The sequence below is a fragment of the Leptopilina heterotoma genome, unplaced genomic scaffold, assembly GCF_015476425.1.
Source record: "Leptopilina heterotoma isolate Lh14 unplaced genomic scaffold, ASM1547642v1 Lhet_197, whole genome shotgun sequence".
In the NCBI taxonomy this organism is placed as follows: Eukaryota; Metazoa; Arthropoda; class Insecta; order Hymenoptera; family Figitidae; genus Leptopilina; species Leptopilina heterotoma.
The window spans coordinates 580630-605757 of NW_025110913.1; the positions used below are offsets into that span (position 1 = coordinate 580630).

Here is a 25128-nt window from a genome sequence, read left to right on the forward strand (position 1 = left end):
AAAATTCAATTATTTCAAAAAATTTTACTAAATTTCAATTATGTGGAATTTTTTCAACTAAAAATCCATTATCATTTGAAAAATTATATTTAAAAAATTCTTAAATACTAATTTACAAAATTTTTTGTTATTTTACGTTTTTTTAAAAAGAAAACAAAAATTAAATATAAATACAGTTGCAATTTTTTTATTTAAATAACAAATTTTTTATAAAAAATGCAACTGTAACTTTTGTTTTCTTTTTTAAAAAATGTAACAAAAAAAAATTTTAAATTAGAATTTAAGAATTTTTTAAAAATAATTCTTGAAAGAATAATTTCTTCAAAATTCTAGAAATTAATTGAATATATTGATAGAGTTATAGTAAAAGTTTTTAGAAATAATTAAATTCCAAAAGATTTTGAAATTGAAATTTTTGAAAATTTGAATGTTTAGTAAATTTTATAGTTCTAATTTTTTTTTAAATTGGTTAAAAATTTGTAAAAAAAAACAATCATTTTCAAAATTTTTCATTATATTTCTTCGAAAAATTGACTAATTTTTTTAAATTATCCAAAAATTCTTTAAAGAAATTTAATTATTGTTGAAAAATTGCTTTACAATATTTTAAAAAACTAAGAAAGTGAATAGAATTTTGCATCATAAATTTTTAAAATTTGAATTCATGTATTTTTTATATTTGTTATAATTAGAATTGTTTAGAAACTATATATTTTTTTCAATATTTTCGAAAAATTCTTTAAAGAAATTCAATTTCCAAAAAATTTTACAAATTTTCAATTATGTGGAAATTTTTCAATTATGAAAATTCTGTTCTCTTTCAACAATTATTTAAAAATATTCTTATAAAACTAATTTTTGTACATTAAATCAACTAAAACTATAGTTTTTTTAGTCGTATGATTTAATTTTTCGAAAACTACTTTCACAATGCTTTTCTCATTTTTTTAAAGTTATTTTTTGATACTTTCTTTAATTAATTAACGAGCGTGAAGACTGATATTGTTAGAGGAGAAAATATGAATTCAGAAACCGAATTACCATGTGAATGACAAACGAAACAAAGTTTTGATCTATTTAACAGGCGTGTGAATTTTCAAAAATGTTAAGGATAACTAAAATATAATCCTAAATAGTCTGGTATCCCAATTACAGTAGTCTTGATTAATTTGCCTCTTAGATGTCATCACTTCATAGTATTCATGGTCGGCAGAAAAAAACGAACCTCTAGATTTCTAAATCTCGTTAGTCATTCAGGAATTTGCAGCAGATTAAAAAAAAACTTTCCTCCATTCTCAAAAATTAGAATTATTTTTTAATTATAACTTTCAAAAAAATCAAATAATCAATATTTGAGTTTCAGTATTTTTTTTCCCTTAAATTTACTTCAAGTGAATCGACTCTTGAATTTTCCCTATGAGAGACGAAAGTTTTGGTATGAAGAAAAAGAAGAAGAAGAAGAAGAAGTAAAAAGAGCCAAAGGAAGAAGGGAAGCAGATAAAAGAGAGTGGATTGGAACGTAGTCCTTAGTGGCAGAAGCAGAACCAGGTGGGGAGTGCCCGCCACATATCCAGTTTAGGCACGCGCATAATTGGGCCCAAACTCGTTCAATCTGATTATTTCAATTCTTTGGACTTAATGGGCCCTAGAGGGCGCCAAACAGGATAAATTTATGCGATGTCGGCGAAAACTATATAGCTTTTAAAAGTGAGAGAGAAAGAAAGAGAAGGAAAGTCAATAGTTTAAATCTTATTCGAAAAATCCGCGTCAAATTCAATATATTTTCTTTTATATAACTCTATAAAGAATCTCTCGATTATTATAGATAATTATAGTCTACTTAATATTACTCTCTATTTTATTACAAAAGTATAAAAATTATTTAAATAATATATTATTAATAATATCCATTAAAAATATTAACTATTTAAAGTTGACTATTAACTTATTTTTATTTTTAAAGTTGATAATTTCGATAAAGGTGTTAATGGAAAGAAGAGAAATTCTAAAGTAATATTTTCCCCGAAAAAGGTAATGTGTAATGTTTTTATAATTTGTCGATATTTGATATTTTTTCTATACGATATTGATATTTTCTGATGATTGATATGAAAAGAAATGTATCCCTTTTTTTTGTTATTCTGTTGTAGAATTTTGATGGTTCGGGAAAATTGATTGAACTCTTTCAATGTATGAAATATGGGGGTTTTTTGTTGATTCAGAAAGAGCTTTTGAGATTCTTTCAATCTGTGTGCAATATCAAGGGGATGAGCAGATGGAGAAGCTGCGTGTCCGCCTTCATCGACGGATCTAAGATGACCACATTTATATAGTTTGAAATTGAACGCCAGTTAGTATTTAGTTTCAAAAGTAGATTTAATAACCGTTTTATTTTTTTTTATAAATTTAGTAACAAAAAATTTTATTTTTAGGTATTATTTTCAAACGTGAAAAAAAACCGCTAGAGGTAAGGTTTTCATTTTATATTTATTACTTTTGTTAATTGTGATACTTGTGCATATAATAAAATTCTTCTTTGATTTTATTATACAAAATTTACATTTAATTACAGGTTTTGTTTCCAACTTGTGTTATTGGTCCTGTACAAGAGCGAGAGATAATGGAGAAAGAAAAGAAGACTTTCAGATCTTGAAGATAACAAGGACATTGTCTAACATTGAAGGATGGTTGTTTTTAATCGCAAATCATTTGTGGGGTACCTGCTTCGTCCGGTTTTGTTGCTTCGAAATTTCTTCGATATATAAAAGGTACCAAATTTTCCACTTGAAAACAAGTAGATTATCTTGTTCAGGGTTGTCACAGATCAGGGAAAAATTGAGGAATTTTTTAAAAAAGTACTAAAAAAATGTTAAAGTTTTAGAATTATTCAAAAAAAAAATTTTTTATTTTAGCCTCAATCAACCTTTGATAATTAGTTAAATTATATAAAAATATATTTATTTAACTGAAAAATTTTTGAATAATCGAATTTTTGTAAAATTGAATTGAAAATAAGTGATTTACAGAATTATTTTTGCTAAACTTTTTGTTTTCTTTGAATAATAAATTGAATTTAGAGAAGAATTTTAATTGAAAATTCTAGAAAACAATTGAATTGACATCTTGAAAATAATTTTCGTGGAAAAATTATTAAAAATAATTAATTTTTAAAAGAATTTTAGTTTAAATTTCTAAAAATGAATTGAAATCATGAAAATGATTTTAGAGAAGATACAGTAGCAATTCTTTCATTGTATTTCAAACGCTTATCGTTTTTGTTTGCTTCTTTGTCTCCTGAATTTTTTCATAATTTTTCTTTTTAAATGTTTAGAATTTTAAAAATAATGTATTGAAAATAATTGAATTCTTGCGAAGTATTTATCAAAAAATTTGGAAATATGTAATTGAATTCTTATAAAGAATTGTATCAACGTTTTTGAAAATAATTAAATTCTTTCGACGAATTTTAAAAATCTTCTTAAAATAATTGAATTATTTAGAGGAATTTTATTTAAATTTAATTGAAAATAATTAAATTCCTGTGAAGAATTGTATTATTTATGGAAATAATTGAATTTTTGTAAATGATTTCACTAAAGTTCCTAAAATAATTGAATTCTTTCGTCAAATTTCATTAAAATTGTATTTAAAATAATTAAATTTCTGCAAAAAATAATTTAAATTTACAAAGAATTTTATGATAACTTTTGACAAGAATTGAATTCTTTCGAAAAATTTTTCAAAAATAATTGAATCCTTTCGTGAAATTTTATTGCAATTGTTTTGAAAATAGTTGAATTTCTGCGAAAAATTTTACTATTTACACAAATTATTTATACATTCTGAAGTATTCATAAAAAAGTTAAGGAAAAGCAAAATCAAATTCTTGTGACAACCTTGTTGTTGTTTTTAGTGTAAAATAATTATGATTATGTACTTAAAAATAATGCCAATTCGGAATATTTAACATTTTAATATCAATATATATTTAAATAATCTTAAGAATGTCTCAGAAAAGAATACATCGACAATCGACAAAAAATAGCCTAATGGAGAAAAAGGAAAAGATAAAAGAAAGCGAATACGGAAACAATAATGACAGGCAGGTGCATTTTGAAATATTTGTCATTATTATTTCTTCCGCAGATGTCACATTGTGCTCTAATTATGATTATACCCATCTTTCCAAATAGAATTTAACTTTCCATTGAAATTTTCTAAAAAGTAAACAAAACGAAAAATAAAGAAATGATAAATATAATTTTTTTTAAATAAAACTTTAAAAAAGAGTTATAAATAATAAATTAAAAGGAAATTTGAAAAAAGAACTTAAAAAGAATTATAAAAAAAATTTATAAAAAATAAAAATGCAAAGAAATAAAATAGAAATTCATAAGTTATTAAATAGAAATTATTAATCAAAATTCATAAGTTGTGTAGAAATTAAATAGATATAACGGTTTTGTAAATATTTGAGAATTAGAGTATACATTTTGTTAAATTGAATGAAATTCATGTGATCCTTTTTTTACTGAATTGACTGAAAATTTGTTTGATGTTATTCAAACGAGAAAAATATTTCTCAATGGGCTTTTTGGGGGGGCTTTAAGAGTACAATTTTAGACCCATTGTCGATTGTCATCTTCCCTTACCGTCAGCTGCCTATTCTCAAAAGGCGTGTAACTATTCTGTTGAATTTCCGTTTCAAGATCCTACAAGTTATAACCTGTCGCAGAATTGCTTCACTTCTTTTTTTTTCATTCAACACGCTATAACACACACTGCTTCATGAGTCATTCATTATTAAGTCTGTAAATATTCCGTCTGGCAATTTCTTTTTAAATTGGTTTTTTTTCTGCAAATTTTTTTTCTCCTATGACAAATTGTATATTTACAATTTCACAAGAATACGATTGTTTATTTAATTGCATACTTAATTTAAATATGTATTTATTTAAAATATTCTATTTATATATTTGTTTATATTTTATAATTTTAAGTATTTCTGAGGGGGTATTTCTTTAAATTTAATTTTTCTTTTGACAAGCTAAAATTCTCAACTTATTCAATGGTTATTTAAAATGAGATAAAGAAACTTTCGTATACTTGAGAATATTGGAGGAAGTAGAAAATAAATCTGAGGGTCATTTTCTTTTTTTAAAAAAAGCGATATAAGGAAATCTGTGTATTGTAAAATATAATGTAAAACTGCGGGAAGTTTGAGCTTCAATTATTGAAGAAATATTTTTGGGTACTAGACAGTTGACCATTGGAATTTTGGGTGCCATTGAAAGCGGTAGAGGACCACCTTTCAGATTTTCAAAGATGATACTTTTTAAGATTTATTCACTGTAGCACTGTACTTTCTGTTTTGTAGAGTGAAGGAATGCCTTTAGCAATACTACGCATGTGCCGGTTCATTCATGAATTCCATTCATATCTTTGGAACTTCAGGTTTTACTACTTACTCCATTTTGCCAGGTACATATTTTCCGTTTTTCACAAATTCTAACACAACTCAAAAGGAATCCCTTCTAATCTTACAATCGTCTATAGGAAGAATTTTTGAGGGGGAAAAAAATCCTTTTTTATTCTTCCAAAGCGAATTGTAAAAAAATTCTTTTAAAATAATTTCAACTCGTTTTTACCAGTTTTATTTAAAATCTAACGTCTGCTTGGTAATAAATAAATAATGAAATTGTTTACTATTTAAAATTTTATATTCGTCATTACTAGTTATTTTTTATCTCATTTTTGTTGCTTAATTTTAGAAGTTTTATTAGTGAATTTTATTAATTTTATTAATTTTATTAAATTTTGATCTTAAAATGCAAATTTGTTAGAGTTTAAAAAATCTTTGTTTATTTGTCGATTTCCTGTTATTAAAGTTTTCACTATTTTCAGATTTAGCAATTCTGTCAATTCAACATGAACTCCAGTCAACATGAAAACAAAAGTGATAAGATAAAAAAAATGATGTCATCTGTGATCAACGAGGGTTCTTGCATAATTAAGATTGATTGAGAATGAAATGAGAAAAGTTCTTCTGTAATTCTGAAAAGTTGGAATTTTGGAAGACGGCCAATATACATAGAGATCTTTTCTTCTCTTCACTTATAATTCCATTGAAATGGAAGAAAATCTTTATTATTTGAATCGGTAAGCTATGATTATTATTTTCTGTTATGCGCTTACTATGTGAGTTCATTATCATTTAATGTGTTTCGAAAATTATCTGTCTGCTCAGAAGTTTTAAACAATATCAAGACATTTCTCATGCGAACTTAATCTCTATTTGTAACAATGATATTCTGATAATATACTGTTTATTGTACAAACAATATTATTACCTTCGGGATAATAATCAAAGATATTTTGTCGTGGGAAATTGCATTTAATGTATAGTCACCCTTATAATATAGGGTAACTATTATTTTTAGTAATAAAAACAAGGGGATGACATGACAAAATTATTAAGGATAATATTCTTTTATATAGCAAATTTTATGAGCTATTTAATTTATTATTATTATGCAAATTTCAAATTTTTTTATTTTCAAAAATCAACTTCAATTTTTGAATGATTTTAGATTCAAAATTTAGAAAAATTCTTTTACTAACTAATTAATTAAATTATTATATTAATTTTTATAAATATTAATAAACTTCTTTGAAACAATTCAATAATAGAACTCTTCGCAAAAATTTAATTATTTTCAATATACAATTTCAATAAAATTTCTTAATGGAATTGAATTATTTTTAAAAAATTGGAATAAAATCCTTTGAAAGAATTAAATTCTTCTAAAAAATTTTGATACAATTTACTTTGAAAAAATCAATCATTTTCAGTACAATTTTAATCAAACTGTTCAAAAAAAATTTGTTTACTTTCAAGAATTTTAATAAAATTTTTCCCAAGAATTCATTTAATTTTAATAAATTAATATAATTCTTCACAGAATTTCAATTATTTAAAAGAATTTCAATAAAATTCTAATGGAAAATTAAATTATCTTTATAAATAATACAAAACTCTTTCTAATAAAATTCAATTATTTTCATAAATAATAAAATTCGTCTCAGGAATTCAATTATTTTAATAAATAATAAAATTCTTCAAAGAATTTCAATTCTTTAAAAGAATTTCAATAAAATTCTAGTTGAAAATTCAATTTTCTTCATAAATAATACAAAACTCTTTCTATAAATTCAATTATTTTCAAAACAGTTTTATACAATTCTTCGAGAAAATTCAATTCTTTTCATAAATAATAGAATACTTCTCAGGAATTCAATTATTTTTAAAAATTTTAATAAATTTCTTGGTAAGAATTCAATTATTTTAATAAATAATAAAATTCTTCAAAGAATTTCAATTATTTAAAAGAATTTCAATAAAATTCTAGTTGAAAATTCAATTTTCTTCATAAATAATACAAAACTCTTTCTATAAATGCAATTATTTTCAAAACAGAAGAATTACAATTCTTCGAGAAAATTCAATTCTTTTCATAAATTATAAAATTCTTCTCAGGAATTCAATTATTTTTAAAAATTTTAATAAAATTCTTGGTAAGAATTCAATTATTCTTATAAATAATGAAACTTACAGATGAAATGATTCAGAGGAATTCAATTCTTCTAAAAAATTTAGATACCATTTTTTTAGAAAAATTCAATTATTTTCAGTACAATTTTAATAAAATTTCTCGAAATAATTTGTTGATTTTCAAAAATTTTAATAAAATTTCTCCCAAGAATTCAATTATTTTCACAAATATTTGAATTTTTCGCAGAAATTCAATTATTTTTACAAATATTTTAATTTTTCGCAGGAATTCAATTATTTTCACAAATATTTGAATTCTTCGCAGGAATTCAATTATTTTCAATATCTACTATTTTATCAAATTATCTGCTATAAATTCAATTATTTAGAAAAATTTGGACAAAATTTTCCAAAAGAAATCAATTATTTTTAATAATTTTAATAAAATTTGTTTATATGAATTCAATTGCTTTCAATACAATTGTAATTAAATTCTTTGAAAGAATTCAAACATTTTCAAAATTTTTAATTAAAAATTCAATTTTTTTCAAAAATACTAAAGATTTTTCCTCAGGAATTCCAATATTAAAAATAAATTAATTTATATAATTTATATAATAAATAAATTTATAATTAATTAATATTTATATAATTAATTAATTAATTAATTAATTAATTTTATAATTAATTAATATTTTTTTATTTTTAATAAATTTATATAATTTATTTTTTATAATTTATATAATTAATTTATATATTTTAATTGTATTCCTAAGAAATTGAATTACATATTTTTATAAACTTTTAGAAAATTCATTAAAAGAATTTAATTCTTGTCAAAAATTTTAATAAACTAAAATTCTTTAGAAGAATTTAATTATTTTCCATAAGTATACAATTTTAATTAAATTCGTTGAAAGAATTTAAGTTTTTTTAGAATTGTTTTTTTTATTGTTTGCTACTGATTCGTTAATTTTTGCATTTTATTTAAAAAGAAAAATTACCAGAAAAATTATTTAATTAACTAGATTTTTTATTACAATTGAAGTTGAGTTGAAATTTTTTGTCTTGATTTGGTTTTAAGTTCTGAGCAAACATTTTTTTTCCTTCTAAAAGAAAGAATGATGTTTAAAGAATTTTTTTGTCGAAAAACTTGAAACGATTTTGCCTGTCAGTCCGGAAGTTTCGAGAGTGATTTAGAAAGATAAGAAGATTTTTCCTAGGGTTTACCTTTTGGAAATTAACTAAGTGGATTTTGAAGAAATGTTACGTGTTTGTAGAGATTTGAGATAAGGTATCTAGATTTATAGAGTCGTGAGAATATTTTAAAGGAAATTCCAAGGAGTCAATAGCTCTTCAAATTTTTCCAGTTTTAAAAAAAGTGAATTTTTTTTTCCATTTAAAGTTAATTTTTTCAAATTGAATGCCAAAATTTTTGAATGAAAATACTCTTTCACAATTTACTGCAATTTAGTGTCATAAATGGACAGCTGTAAAACAAGCGGAAGTTACATCCCAAAGAGGTGTCGAATTTATTGACAAGGATTCCGGATGCAGCTTTTATCGGTTGATCCAAAAAAAGAATGTAATTTTTCGGAAGTCGATGAAGAAGTTGTTTAAAGAAGTAATGAAAAATAATTTTTTTTTAGTGTAAATGTAAAGTGCGTTAAACCACTTAAGAAGGGATTTTTTTTCCTTAATCTTTTCAAACATAATTGACGTGTCGGCCGCACACGCGCCGAGAGGGAGAAATTAAAGAGTGGGGAGAGAGGCACGCACATGGCAGGGATGTAGTGGGAGCTCAGTTTCTTTGGCATTTGCTTTCGGTCTGTTGCAACGCACGAGTCGTATGTAGAGAACAGTCTTTTATCTTATCGTGTTATTAATTTTTGAATTTGTTTTGATAAACAAACAAAAACCAGTTGGCATTAGTGGCAAACGAAAAATTGCGCAAAAAGGATTTTATCTTCATTTTGACGAGAAAAAAAAGACATTTAAATTCTTTTGACTTGCGCAGTTTTACCACCAATTACAACCAATCGAAATTCAAGTTTCTAAAATTCCAAAAGACGTTATTTAATTTGCAATTTTAGTTTTAAACGTTAAAAAAATTTCATAACCTCAAAATAGTACTTAACCTTCAAAAATATTTGATACATTTTTGATATCAATAAAGGATTATTTACATATTCTCGTCAGTCACGTGGTTATAGAGGCGGTGAAACATTTTTTGTGTTTACAGGGGTGATGTTGTAAGTTATAAATTTATAACTTGGATGTTATAAAACGCATTTCGTTTGAATAAAGCCCATGGAAAGTGCTGCACGCTCTGTTTCACGACAAGTCACGCCTTTCTGAAGACGAGGCACTTAATTCAAAACAGGAGTCATTCTTCACTACCAAGAAAGTCAATTCACACGTGTTTTTTTCTCCTTCGGAGAGGATGGTGTCAATAGACTGATGTCGTGTCAACAATCAACAACAAATACTACATTCAAGTCATCAATTTGATAAATAAGGCAAATATTCCGTGTTTTTTCTCCGCAAAGTGAAGTGCAATGGATTCAAAGATGATAATGGAGATTTTTCTACTCATTTCATTATCCGGCGTGGTCTTCGCAAAAAGTGAGTCATTTTTCTTTTTATTATTTCTTCTCATTATGATTATTGTAAAAGCAATTCTTACAATAATCATAATTTCTTTTGTTTTGAGTAATTTTTGTTTTTTTAAAAATCTAACCACTTGAAATAATTGAAGATCACGAATCTTTGTTTTAGATTGTTTTTTAATAAACCCTTTCAGTCACACAGAGTTAATGATGCAATCTTTGTGATTATGTATTATTTTTTATAATTCACTGACATTGACACTATTTGTGACTGAGAAGTGTCAATTTCTTGTTTATTGTAAAAAATATGACGTGACAGAGATAATTAAGAATATTTAAACACTTTTTTTTCTTCATTATCAAACTATATTTATTATGACAAACAAGTGAATTTATTTTTAATTCCACTGATAATTATGATTATTATTATAGCTATAATATTATTATTATTATTATTATTATTATTATTATTATTATTATTATTATTGTAGCTATTTTAATTTAATTCACTGATAATTAAATATTTCGAATAGTTAACAATATTTTGTATATCAAAGTGCTAAAAGTACTCTTCGGAAAGTATAATATACAATATTAAGAAACTGGAGAAGCAATTAGCGAATTCTTGAAATATTTTACTGTTATTTTGGCAAAACTTTTAAGAAGTTGAAAATCAGTAATACATTGATCAAACAATTTTTATTTATAGAATAACACAGACACGAATACTAGAATTTCTGTTCTCGGTATACAATTTACTTGCGGATTTATTATTGTTGAAAACTTGAAATGTTGTTAAAAGTCGTCTTTTATCTTGTCAAGATGTAATCTCAGTTAATGGAACTTTTATCCATTTATCAAATCTCGCACTTGTAGTCGCATATTGGTTTGTCTGAAACCAATTTTTGTTTGTTTTCGTTAGTCCCTTACGTTTCTATTGTCCACAATTTGTTTTTGTTTTTATCATTAAGATATTTTCGATAATTTCCATTTTTTTAGTAAAAATAGTTTTATTCATTGATTAGATTTCTTATCATTCGATCACGAAGATTGCGTAGAATTTTCCAACTTGTTTATAATTTTAAACTTTTAGCTAACAAGATAAATTATTAAAGTTAGTAAATTTTGCCGCAGAGAAATATGGAACAAATTTTCTGAAGTTAAAAATTCTTTCGCTTGAAATCGAGATATTTTTTTACATAATTCATCATGATTTCAGAGTTTTCCAATGAAGGAGAGTCGAGGAAAGATTTTAAAAAGTCCAAATAGTTGGAGACTTACTTTTAAATTCATATCGCGTAAAACTGTGCGCGCAATTCGGAGAAGAGAATCCAAAAAGATGATTTGTTTCTTTTTTTCGAGAAATATATATATTTATGAGTTGAAATTCTCTTAAGAGGTGAACTACTGGCGAAAAATCTTAATTAGGTCAAATTGTTGAAAAATCTTCTTTTCGGTTTTTGGAAGAATCGAATTAAAATTCCTTCCTGGTGTTAGTATATCTACTTTCTGAGTTTATACGTTTCCCATATGTATTTTTATACACGAAGACAATTTTTTTCAACCAGTTAATTTGGAAAGTGTTACGTCTAATTATATACACTCGTCCAAAATGCGCTTCATCTAATCATAGAGTCGTGTGACCGGATGTCGGACAAGATCCAATAGAAATGTGTGGCCTCTTTAAGATTAATAAATTCGTTTTATAATTTTCGATTATTTCCAAAGCAATTCATTATTTTCAAAAGCAATTAAGTAATCGTGAACAGTCACTAAATCCTCATTAGTAAATTAAAACTCCTTAATTCGTACGATTAGATTTTAAATTATTTCTAGAGAAGAATCCCGGTTTCAATATTAAAAATTATAAAATTCAAAACTTGCAAATATTTCAAGCACCATTAAAATGTTTTAATTTTTTTCTGAAATATTACTGAACTGTAATTTGAAATCTCTCACGTTTAATTTAATTTAGAGAATTCTTCGCTCGCAGCTGCAGCACTCTCGTTCTTATATCTATTAAACTATTTTTCCGACCTCCTACCTTTCAAGTTCCTCGCATACATTCATGTACATAAATTGAAATTTTCTCATTCAATTATATCCCCCTTTAGGCGATTTCGTTAAAATATATTTAAAATTAAACGAGAATTTTTTTCACAAAAATTCTTCAAAAATTGTTTAATAAAACAAATTCTTGCATATTCAAAAGTTGCGACAGGTCCAGGGAATTCAAAATTTCAATTATTTTCAAAAATTTTTCTCAATTCAATGATTTTCAATTCAGTTATTTTCAAATTTTAATAGAATTTTTTCCAAGAATTCAATTATTATCATAAATAATAAAATTCTTTTTAGGAATTCAATTATTTTAATAAATAATAAAGTTCTCAAGGAATTTTTGCAAAAAGTATTAAAAATGATTGCTAATAGAGTTCTTTCGAAGAATTTTAATAACATTTTTGAAAATAATTACATTTTTCGAAGAATTTACTTAAAATTGTATTGAAAATAATTGAAATACTCCGAAGAATTTTATTATTTAGGAGAATAATTGAATTTTTGCAAAAAATTTATAAAAATAATTACATTTTTCGAGAAAATTATTTAAAATTGTGTTAAAAATAATTGAAATACTGTGAAGAATTTTATTTTTTAGGAGAATAATTGAATTCTTACAATGAATTTTTATTACATTTTTTTTTAATAATTGAAATCTTGTGAAGAATATTATTACTTATGAAAATAATTGAATTCTTGCAACAAATTTTATTAATTTTTTTTTTTAAATAATTGAAATCCTGTAAAAAATTGTATTATTTTTTAAAATAATTGAATTCTTGAAACGAATTTTATTACATTTTTTTTAAATAATTGAATTCTTTTCAGAAATTTTAATAAAATAGTAGATTTTGAAAATATTTAAATTTCAGTGAAGAATTTCATTATTTGTGAAATGTAATTGAATTCTTGCAAAATTTTTTGATATTAATTACATTTTTTAACGAATTTACTTAAAATTTTATTAATAATAATTTAAATCCTATGAAAAATTTTATTATTTATTAAAATAATTGAATTCTTGCAACAAATTTTATTATTTCTTTTTTAAATAATTGAATTCATTTGAAAAATTCTATTACTTGTAAAAATAATTGAATTCTTGCGAAGGATTTTATTAAAATTTTTGTAAATAATTTAATTTTTTTTTGAAAAATTTTATGGAAATTTAAATTATTGTAAAACAAGAAGAAATTGATCACTCCGAGTCTTTTATAATAAATATTCTTATAATTTATCGAATTTTATAAAGGATTGAATTTGAAATTTTTTGAAAATCTTAATCCCTATCAATAATAATAATGATTCAATATTTATTTAAAAAAGAATTTATTGAAATTTTCGATTTTTTGAATAATTTTACTTTTGAATAAATTTGTTAATAAATGTAATAGAACAGTTTTATGAGTGTCTAATAATTTTTAGAGTGAATCAAAATATTATTCTTTAAGGTTTAGGGAAAAAGTCAAAATATTGACTGGCAATCAGGGAAAAGTCAGAGAAAAACAAAATTCAATTTTTATCGCAACCTTGATATGATTGATTAGATTTTGAAAAAATCATTAATTTTGACATTGCGTTAATCTTCTTCAGAACTTGGGGGGGAGGGAGATTCCCAATTCTCTTTGCAATGAAAAGTCATCACACGCACTTACTTCTTTCACTATCGTTGCAATGATCCAGTCGTAAATCTTGGATAGCAACGAAAAAATGTTTTACGCCAACGCCCGCTTTCACGATGATACTAATGGTCAAAGAATATATCGTGGGTAGAACTGTGAAATTTTTCTCAGGAATTTCGCACCGATTCAATATAATATCATCGAATCGACAAGATTCATCGTTCGACGACAAATAAAAATTTAATGTATGCATAAAATCATAGAGTTTGTTTTTTAAAACTTTATTATACTCCAAAAGGTATAGTTTTTTATTTCGCATTTTTATTTTTTCTTTCAATGTAGATTCAATAATTTATCATTCGACGATTTTTTATTTGTAATAATTTATTACAATTTTAATTCTCTCATATTTTTTTTTTTGAGCAAATCAGCAGAAATGTTAATTTATAATATAGGATATAAATTCTATTTCTATAGACCTGTGATCAGCTTATATTCTCTTATCTTTTGAGAAACGATAAAAAAGTGTGTTCAAATTTTTGAAAACAAGGCCTCAACGTCCATTTATTTTCAAAGACAGAGAAATCACATTAAGATTTTCAAGTTTCTTCGCTTAGCTATGTGTATTCTATTAATTCTCTTTTAAGAGTTTCAGGGGAAAAAAATACATATATATCTTTCGACAAGGTGTTTTTTAAGCCGTTCTGGATAACGCTGCTGATACGATTGATCGTTTTGATTATTTAATCCAAAAAAGAACCATAGAGGAATTTATGTCTAGCAAATATTTGTCAAGATTGTCCGCACCTTATTAAGATAGTCAAAAAATTCGTTTCACTGTTGTTATGGTGTTTCTATCTTTTACTATGCACTAAAAAGTTTCAAACTTAAATCTTCAAATCTTCGTTTAAATTCAGGTAGAAATCTTTTCAGAGTCAGAGTATTGCAAACGTATAGAGATCTTGTAATCTGCGATGTTTAATCCTTAATAGTTCTTTTTTTTCTGATCGAAAATATTTTTTTTCGAAAGTTTTCTTATTTTGAAGTATTTTTTATTTTCTTTTCTTTTCATTCGTGTTATCGTTATGTATTAAATTCTTCTCTCGAGTTATTGGATCAATTCGATTATTTGGTTTTCTATTTGGAAATTTTTCAAGTTTTTTTTTTTTAAAAGGTGTATGCGAGACAAGTTTTCTTATATGAAGATGTTTAGCATAGAGAAAATCTGCTTCTGTCACCTCGTTGACAGTATTATTCTGACTGTGACAATAAGCCGAAAGAAACTTGAAACGCAGCAGCAGGCGTGCGCGCGTACACCTAATAACCTTTGCGGAGGTTCTTCTTTCATAAATAGCTCTCTTCTTGTAAACCTGTTTGCGAATAAACAGACCCTTTTCATTCTTCTTTACCCTCCACGTTAACAATCTTATACCATCTCCCGTTTTTCTCCTGCAAATTAAAATTCCCAAGAAGTCCATTACGAAAAAATATCGCGGCATTTGTTGCATTATTATATTCTTTTTTTTCCACGAACATGAAGAATTATATTATAATTATCAACCGATTATTAAATTTCCCCGAGTTTCATCTATTTAGAGAGAAAATGTTTCACAATGGAAATTTATTCTTCTTTTAAAATAAAATTGTTGATAAATAAATTTTTGTTCTATTAATACAGAATTGTAACAGGTCAGGAAATTCAGGGAAAGTAGAGTTGGTCAGGAAAATCAGGAAAAAGTCAGGGAACCTTCAATTTTTTTAATTCTGACAAAAATTTCCATAAAATTCTAAAACACAATTTAACTTTCTTCAAAAGTAATAAAATTCTTCGCAGAAATTCAATTATGTTCAAAAATGGTTTAAAATTCTCGTCAAAACTTCAATTATCTGTATAAATAATAAAATTCTTCTCCGAAATTCAATTATTTTCCAAAAATTCAATAAAATTCTTGGCAAAATTTCAATTATTTTCAATAATTTTCCTCAATTTAATGATTTTTAATATCAACTATTTTAATAAAATTTTCCAAAAGAATTCAATTATTTAAAAAAAGTTTTAATAAAATTCTACGCAAACATTTAATTATTTTTATAAATAATAAATTTCTTTTTAGGAATTCAGATATTCTCATAAATAATAAAACTCATCTTAGAATTTCAATTATTTTCAATAAATTTCGAATAAAATTTCTGTAAGTAATTAAATTATTTTCAAAAATTTTATTAAAATTCTTTGAAAGTTTTTAATTATTTTTATAATTAAATTCGTCGCAAGAATTTATATATTTTAATAAAAATTCTTCCCACGAATTCAATTATTTTCAATACAATTTTAATAAAATTTCTCGAAAGAATTGAATTATTTTCAAAATTGTAGATAACATTCTTTTCAAGAATTCAATTATTTTCATTAATAATTAAGTTTGTCGCAGGAATTCAATTATTTTCATAACATTCTTACCGCGGGATTTCAATTTTTTTCAATACAATTTTATTAAAATTCTTGTGTAAATTTCAATTATTTTCTAATATTTTCCTCAATTCAACGATTTTCAATATATTTTTTAATAAAATGTTCCAAAAGAATTGAATTATTAAAAAAAAATGTTTATAAAATTCTACACAAACATTTAATTATTTTCATAAAAAATAAAAATTTCACACAAATTTAATTAGTATTTACAAATTTTTTTATAAATTTCTTCGCAATAATTCAATTATTTTCATAAATAATAAAATTCTTTTTAGGAATTCAATTATTTTCATAAATAATAAAACTCATCGCAATTCTTAAAAATTTTATTAAAATTCGTCGAAAGTATTGTAGTGTGAATTTTTAGAAATAATTGAATTTTGTAAAGGTTTCAAATTGAAATTTTAATAAATTTTTTCAAAAGAATTCAATTATTGAAAAGAAATTTTGATAAAATTCTTAGGAAACATTAAATAATTTTTTAAATAATAAAAATTTCACAGGAATTCAGCTATTTACGAATTTTTTATAAATCTCTTCACAATAATTAAATTATTTTCAAAGAAACCAAATTTTTTTTACAGAGATTCAATTATTCTCATGAATAATTAAATTTGTTGCAGAATTTCAATTATTTTCAATACAATTTTTAATTGAATTCCTCGAAAAAAAATTTAATAAATTCGTGAAAATTTTATTAAAATTCGTCGAAAAAATTCAATTATTTAAAAATTTGTTAATAAAATTCTGTACTGGAATTGAATTTTAAGAAACGTTCAACTATTCAATTATATATTTATTTTTGAATTTCAATAATTGAATTTTCGTAGAATTTTCTAATAAAAATTGATTTAAAAATGAATTTCCGAATAATCGATTTATTATTTATTAAAATAATTGAATTCTTGCAACGAATTTTATTACATTTTTTTATAATAATTGAATTCTTTTGAGAAACTTTACTACTTGTAAAAATAATTGATTTCTTGCGAAAGATTTTATTAGGATTTTTTAAAATAATTAAATTGTTTTTTAAAAATTTTATGATAATTAAAATTATTATAAAACATGAAGAAATCGATCATTCCGATTCTTCGACTCGGAGTGATCGATTTCTTCATGTTTTGAATTTAGTTTCGATGAACCATATTGAGTAATTTTGTATGAATGTATATTTAATATTTTTTTTCGTTTAACCTTATTTATTAAAAGTTATTAATATTTTCTAATAATTTTACAATTAAAGAAATTTATTTACAAATGTAAATAAATGTAATAAAAAATATTTTTGAGTATCTAATCATTTTTAGAGTGCGAATCAGAAAATTCTTTAGAGAAAAAGTCAAAATTTTGCCTGGAAATCAGGGAAAAACAAAATTAAATTTTTCTGGAAAATATAAATATTTTCTTTTTTATTTCTAATAAATGTTTATGAAATCTGTTGAAGGGAAATTCGATCAGCTAGAAATTCTATTATAAAGGAAGAAGATTCGTTTAAATAGTATAAATTTTCGTTGAATATCGATTTGAAAGAAAGGAAGAAGGCACTTGAGAAATCGCAAATGAAATTGAATTCCGGCTATAAAAGTCAATACCGCAGGTTTATGAAGACCGAAATATCAGTTTCTCGGTCAGGATATACACTTGAAGTATAAAATGGTACTTGAATTGTGAATGAGGGAAACTAAATAGATTAAAAAGCTTATTCTCAACATGAGTTCACTGTTCGCGAATTAGTAAAATGCTCATAAAGATGTACTCACAATCCGATAAAATTACATGTGCGATTCTGTACGATTCTGTATAGCACGTATATATATAGGAGTGTGGTCTTCCGGCGTAATATTACACCAAGAGAGCCTCTGAGCAATTGCAACAAGCCTATTTCACATGGCTATATTATCCGGATCGAGCGAAGAAAACTACCATTGCCGTTGGCATTAGGAGCTCTTGTAATGAATGTATACGCAGCGAATCTTCAGATTGCCTCTTATACTATGTTTACGAACTTTAGATACAAAACTAGTATCCAAGAAGAGTTTCCTTTTCTATAAGAGAGTAGATATTCGATTATTGTAACAGGTTTTTCGAGTATTTTCAATTTATTTCTATTTTCCACGGTATTGTACTTTATTGTTTGTGTATATATTCAGGCTTCGCACTCATATACTAAAACCTACTATTTACTACTTTTTTACGATTCGCTATATTCTATTTGGACTTTAATAAAATTCCGTCGAAAGAATTTCTGTTTGCTACTTAAATTGAATAAAATAATTATTAACAATGTTAGCTATATTTTTCGTTAGAAAAATAAACATTTTTTTCTCGGGTAGAATTCTCAGGGGAATAAATTTTCATGTGTATGATAAGATAAGACAGATGCAATTGACAACGAGCAGGTTGAACGAATTAACAATTTTCTTTCGTGGGAAATATGTTATTTTACCTCCGCATGTGTTATACGTTCTAGTTTTTCAAGTATAATTTCGAGTGATATGTCGAGTTTGGGTCGCGCAAATGCTTGTCGGTTTGCCGGCACGTTAATTGGCCTGTGAATACGTAAGTGACGTGTCAGTAATTGCCATAGTATCGAGAGAGGGAAAGAGAAAGAGGGAGATAGAGATAGACGGTTGTACCTTAAACCATAAATCAATCGTTGCCCTGATAAGTAATCGGTGTCAACGAGATTCTCGCGACGATGGAGAAACGATTCATACACCGGCTCAGAGAACAGAGGGAACTATAGAACAATAGTGTATAGTGGGAAAATTATTGCGGAATTGAATATGATTCATTTCCGGTAAAATAATAAATTCACGATCGTAATCCTTTTGAGATATAGCACGGTTCCATTAATGGAGTTATAAAAATTTTAAAATTCAATCTTTATTGTCGCATACTTCTTATTTGCATACTAGTCACTGCATATTATATCAAGTAAATCGTTAACATTTTTTTTTCCAAGATTATTTTTCTATAGAAATTGAAATTTTCCAGTTTTGCCTACAAGGAAAAAGAAATAGTTATAATGGAATAAAAATAGAAATTTTCGAGATTGGTGAAACATATAGTCACTATGTGTGTGATCTTGTACTTGAAGAGAGCGACAAGAGGGATCTTTTATTAAGACTCGCAGCTCTTAAGTCTGAAGGATGTTTTCTGGGGGGTCTTTCTTTTTTGGATGTAAAAGATACTCAATTCAATTGAGATCTAAATATAACCTGAGATAAAGATGAACTCATCCCTTTTATCCTCTAGAAACTTGTAACAAAATGTTTAATTTTATCACTCCGTGCTTTTTTTTCAAAGAATTCTGTTCGAAAAAATATTCAAAGTTTAAATTATTGACAAAGTCGACTTCGTTTTCAATAAGAAAAAAGAAAAGTAAAATTAAAAATTGAGTAAAATACAGGCTTCGCACTCATCTATTGAAACCTACTATTTACTACTTTTTTTTAGATTTCAACCACTAAAAGCTACTATTCAATTATTTTCGATATCTACTATTTTCACAAAACTTCGCAAAAGAATTCAATTATTTAAAAAAAAATTTGGTAAAATTCATCCAAAATTCAATTATTTTCATAAATAATAAAATTTTTTCATGAAAATTTAAATTAAAAAAAAAATTTTTGATAAAATTCTAAACAAGAATTCAATTATTTTCAAAAATATCGAAGAATTTCAATTATTTTTATTACTATTTTAAATTAATTAATCGAAAAATTCAATTATTTTCACAAATAAAATTTTCCACAAGAATTCAATTATTTAAAATAAAATTTTTGTAGGTAATATTTATTATATTTCAAAAAAAAAATTAATTATTTGTTATTTAAAACAATGTTTATAAAATTTTTATAAAAAATTCTATTATTTTCAAAAATAACAAAATTTTTCACAGAAATTCAATTCTTTTTAAACATTTCAATAAAATTTTTCACAACAATTGAATTATTTTCTTAAATAATAAAATTTTTCTCAGGAATTCAATTATTTTTGAAAATTTTAATAAAATTGTTAGCAACTATTCAATTATTTTTATAAATAATCAAATTCATTGCAGGATTTCAATTATTTTTAATACAATTTTACGAGAATTGATCAAAAAATGTATTTATTCTTAAAAATTTAATTTCAATTCCTCGAGAAAATCAATTATTTAAAAAAATGTTTTTTTTTAATTCTTTGGAAGAATTTAATTATTTACAAAAAATGTTAGCATTTTTTACAGGAATTCAATCATTTTCAAATATTTTAATAAAATTGTTTGAAAGAAATCAATTATTTTAAATACAATTTTAATTAAATTTTTTTGAAAGAATTCAATTATTCTTTTATATTTTAATAAAATTCTTCCCAAGAATTCAATTATTTCGATAAATAATACAAATTTGTTCCCGAAAATTCAATTATTTTGAGGCATTTTAATAAAATTTTTTGCAAAATTCAATTATTTTTATAAATAACAATATTCATCACAAGAATTCAATTATTTTTAAAAGTAATGAATTTCATTTTGTCAATTCAATTATTTTAAAAAATTCTAATAAAATCGTTTGCAAGAATTTAATTATTGTCAAAAATTTTAATTGAATTCTTTGTAAAATTTAATTATTTTTAAAAACTTTTCGCAATTCAATGATTTTCAATATCTACTATTTTCATAAAATTTCCAAACAGAATTCAATTATTTAAAAAAAATTTTGTATAAATCTTTGTAAAAATTCGCAATTCTTTTCATGAATAATAAAAATTTCTTAGGAATTCAATTATTTATAATTAGAATTTGCATAGAATTCTTCGCAAGAATTAAATTATTTTAATTCTTGTGTGAATAATAAAATTCGTTGCAAGAATTTACTTTATTATCAGAATAAGAAAGAAGTAAATATTTTTGATGAAAATTAGGAAAAAGTCAGGAAAATAAAATATAGAATGGAATTTTTGTCAGTTTTGTGAAGTGTCTAAAACGAGTTTTTTTTTTGTTACTTTTTTATTGCTTTTTTTAATTTGAAAACTGCTTTTTTAAAATTAATTCTAAAGTACGAGGTCTGAAAATATTTATTTATACGAATAATTTCGAGTAACTTTTAAGCATCAATATTTGATATTTCAAAGTTGAAATTTCCTTTTTTACATTGTGCAAAAGGAAAAAGCGAGTTCTGTATAATATTATGGCAATTAGGTTCCCTTGCGCATTCCTGGTCAGTTTTAATTTCCAATCAGGTATTCCTGAAATGATTTTGCTGCTACGAAAGAATGTAATCCTTTGGCAGAAGGCTGCTGTTTAAAATTTAAAACCTCGTCCAAGCCAAACCCGTGCTCCGATTTTAAACATTCGAAATGGTTCTCCGACCGTTCAAGTATGCCATGTCTCTCTCTCTCTCTCTTTCTCTGTAATCACGGTCGCAATAACTTCGCATGCTCACGGCGAATGTTTCTGGTCCTGTAATTAAGCACACGCGATGGCCAAAGAGGAGTCTTCCTCGTTTTCGCGGCATGCGAGAGAGCCAATTTCGCGCCCGTATATTATAGAATAATGTTCAAAATAGATCAAGACAAATACGAGCAGATGTTTCCATCTATAATGATAGTGACAATAGATCCTGAAAATTCAAGTCATCAAGTGATGATAATAATACTTTTAATAATGAAAAAACGATAACTACAAAGAAATTATCACAAAAAGAAATAATTGTAGTAATGGTAATGAAAAATCAAGAAGGAAATAATAGTTTAAACTCGGAAAAAATCAACTGTGAAATTTATTTTTTTCACGCAAGCGTTAAAGAAGTTGAAGATCAAAGTCGCCCTCATGAAGAAGAGTAAAAATCTCGGCGAGAATTTTTTTTTCAAACTATTTATGAGCAATTTTCTTGTTTACAATCACTCGGAGTAAAGTGGTACCCGGCATAAATAACTTAAGTACCAGCAAAAAAGGAATCTACAGCAAAATCAACGTAGTCTATGAATAGAGTAAACCATGCGGAGAGAGAAGCTTTTTTTTTGCTCAATAGGGATTTTCCCAAGCGATGAAAGAAACGAAATGACTCAGACGAGAGGAAAAAAAGATGCACGAAAGACAAATATAGACCACAAAATTGAAAAAGACACAAAGGGCTAATTATTAATTTTCCCCAATGACTAATTTAGAAAAGAAATATATTCCATTTTTTTAAACACAATAGCAACAGAAAGAAAAAACATCTTTAACAAAATTCATAAAAAAATGTACTTGAGTTGAATAATGTCAGGGCTCGAACTAGGTCCGTAAAATTGCTTGAAGTCCGTAAAAGTCACTTTTTTTAGAAAGCGTCCGTAATTTGTTTGAAAAAGTACGAAAAGTTAGTAAATTGTAAGATATAATTTGGAGAAGTTACAAATAATTGCAGAAATTCAATTATTTTCAAAAGTAATGAAATTCTTTCCAAAAATTCAATTATGTTCAAAAATTTTTGAAAATTCTAATCAAAATTTCAATTATCTTTATATAAATAATAAAATTCTTCTATCGGAATTCAATTATTTACAAATTTTTTATAAATTTCTTCTCAATAATTCCATTATTTTCATAAATAATAAAATTCATTTCACAAATTCAATTATTTTCATAAATTATCGAATTCTTCGTAGAATTTCAATTATTTTTATTGCAATTTTAATCAAATTTCTCAAAAAATGTAATTATTCTTAAAAATTTAATTAAAATTCGTCTAAAGAATTCAATTATTTAAAAAAAAATTTGATGAAATTCATCGCAAACATTCAATTATTTTTATAAATAATCAAAATTCCACAAGAATTAAATTATTTGCAAATTTTTTAAAGAAATTGTTTCGAAATAATTCAATTATTTTCATAAATAATAATTTTCTTTTTAGGAATTCATTTATTTTCATAAATAATATTATTCTTTTTATAAATTAATTTATTTTCATAAATAATACAATTCTTTTTAAGAATTCAATTATTTTCATAAATAATATAACTCATTGCAGAATTTCAATTATTTTTAATACAAATTTAATATAATCGAAATCCTCGAAAAATGTAATATTATTCTCAAAAATTTTATTAAAATTCGTCGAAATATTTTAATTATTAAATTATTTAGAAATTTGTTGATAAAATTCTCTATGAGAATTCAATTTTAAGAAAATAATCTATTATTACATAAATTATGTATTTTTAATTTAAATAATTGAATTTTCATAGGATTTTCTAATAAAAATTTATTTAAAAAGTAAATTTTTGTTAACTATTTAGATAATAATTGAATATTAAAAGCATTATAGCGTGAATTTTTAGAAATAATTGAATTTTGAAAAGGTTATAAATTAAAATCTTTGGATCTTTAAATTTTTAATACTTTAACTAACAATTCTGCAGAATTAATTTTTTTGAAACAGTTTGATTGAATTTATTTATTTTTTTTTTTTGAAATTATTTTAAGTTTTTATTTTCTGCAATACATTTAATTGAAGTATTTCCGAATAATCGAATTTTCATAAAATTGAATTCTAAACAAATGAATTTGAAAATTCTCAAAAAACTGTTTCGAAAATTATTAAAAAAGAATTATTAAAAATTATTAAAAATAATTGATTTAAAGAAGAATTTTAGTTAAAAATTGTGGAAAATAATGATTGATTTGAGATGATGGAAATAATTTTGAAGAAGTTACAGTAACAATATTTTTATGATATATATATAATAATGGTTTTATTACTCGATGATCTTTATTTATTATAAAACATGAAGAAATTGATCATTCCGAGTCGAAGACTCGGAGTGGTCGTTTTCATCATGTTTTATAGTTATTAAAGTATTTCATTTATTTAAAATGTTCTCTTATTTGACTGACTGGTTATATTTTTGTCAGTAAATGGTTCGTAATTTTTAATTTTTAATCCGTAAAGTTCGTATTTTTATAGATACTTTCACTGGTTCGAGCCCTAATAAAGAGCAAGCCGAAGAGAATTAATATTTGGATTCCTAATGGGCAAAAGGCAATTTTAAAAAATTAAAATGATTTTAAAAAAATTCAATTTGAACACTCTTGTAAAAACGTGGTCAAACATGAAAACCACCAACTCGGAAGTTCCTTTCATCAAAATGAAAAATGTATAATAGGGGTCGACATGTTTGTTGGTCACGTATACGATCTACTCAGAACGTTGAGTGATACTCTGATTTGAATTGTGCTCGTGGCACACCTGCCCTGACCATCTCTCTCTCTCTCCCTTAACACTGTTTTTCAGGTTGCAGGTCAACTTTAATTCAAAAGAGAATCGAGTATCGAAGGGCGGAAGCCTAACACAGAAGCGAGGGCAATAATTATATTCCGGAAGCGTGCTAATTTCCACCTCCCGTTCCCTCCTGGCACGCTTCTCTTCGCACAAGGGCCTCGAAACATCATCATACCTTATAGGTAGACAATGAGAATGCACAATTCAAAACCATTAGGCAAGGGACGAAAAATTCTTTCACACCGAAATATCATCAGCCCAAGAATGCAATAAAAACAACAAAGAATAATGACGCAATAAAATGACCAGAAACCAAAATAATCCCTGTTGAGTCTAAAAAGAATGGAGAAGATTGAGAGGTTGCTTTTCCACAAGAAACAAGTTTCGAACTAAATTTAAAATCCGTTGTTGTCAGACGCTCGCAGAGGTGGTGATTATGAAAATGTCAATTTCAAATCCTGTGGTCTACCTTCCTCGCAGGCTTTAATCACAATCATTTTGGATCACAAGGATCACAAAGATCGTATCAGAGAGGGAGAAGAGGATTAAGCCCGCA

General features: G+C 24.5%; 1 protein-coding gene across 1 annotated transcript in view; it reads left to right on the top strand.

Moving 5' to 3' along the window:
- The first annotated feature begins 9322 nt into the window (after positions 1-9322).
- LOC122501008 overlaps positions 9323-25128 on the top strand; it is a 72496-nt gene continuing 56690 nt past the window's right edge. Inside the window, exons 1-2 of the mRNA XM_043610211.1 lie at positions 9323-9399; positions 9795-10177. Of these exons, the coding sequence (XP_043466146.1) occupies positions 10111-10177 (67 nt within the window). The 5' untranslated portion in view covers positions 9323-9399; positions 9795-10110. The remainder of the gene's footprint in view (positions 9400-9794; positions 10178-25128) is intronic.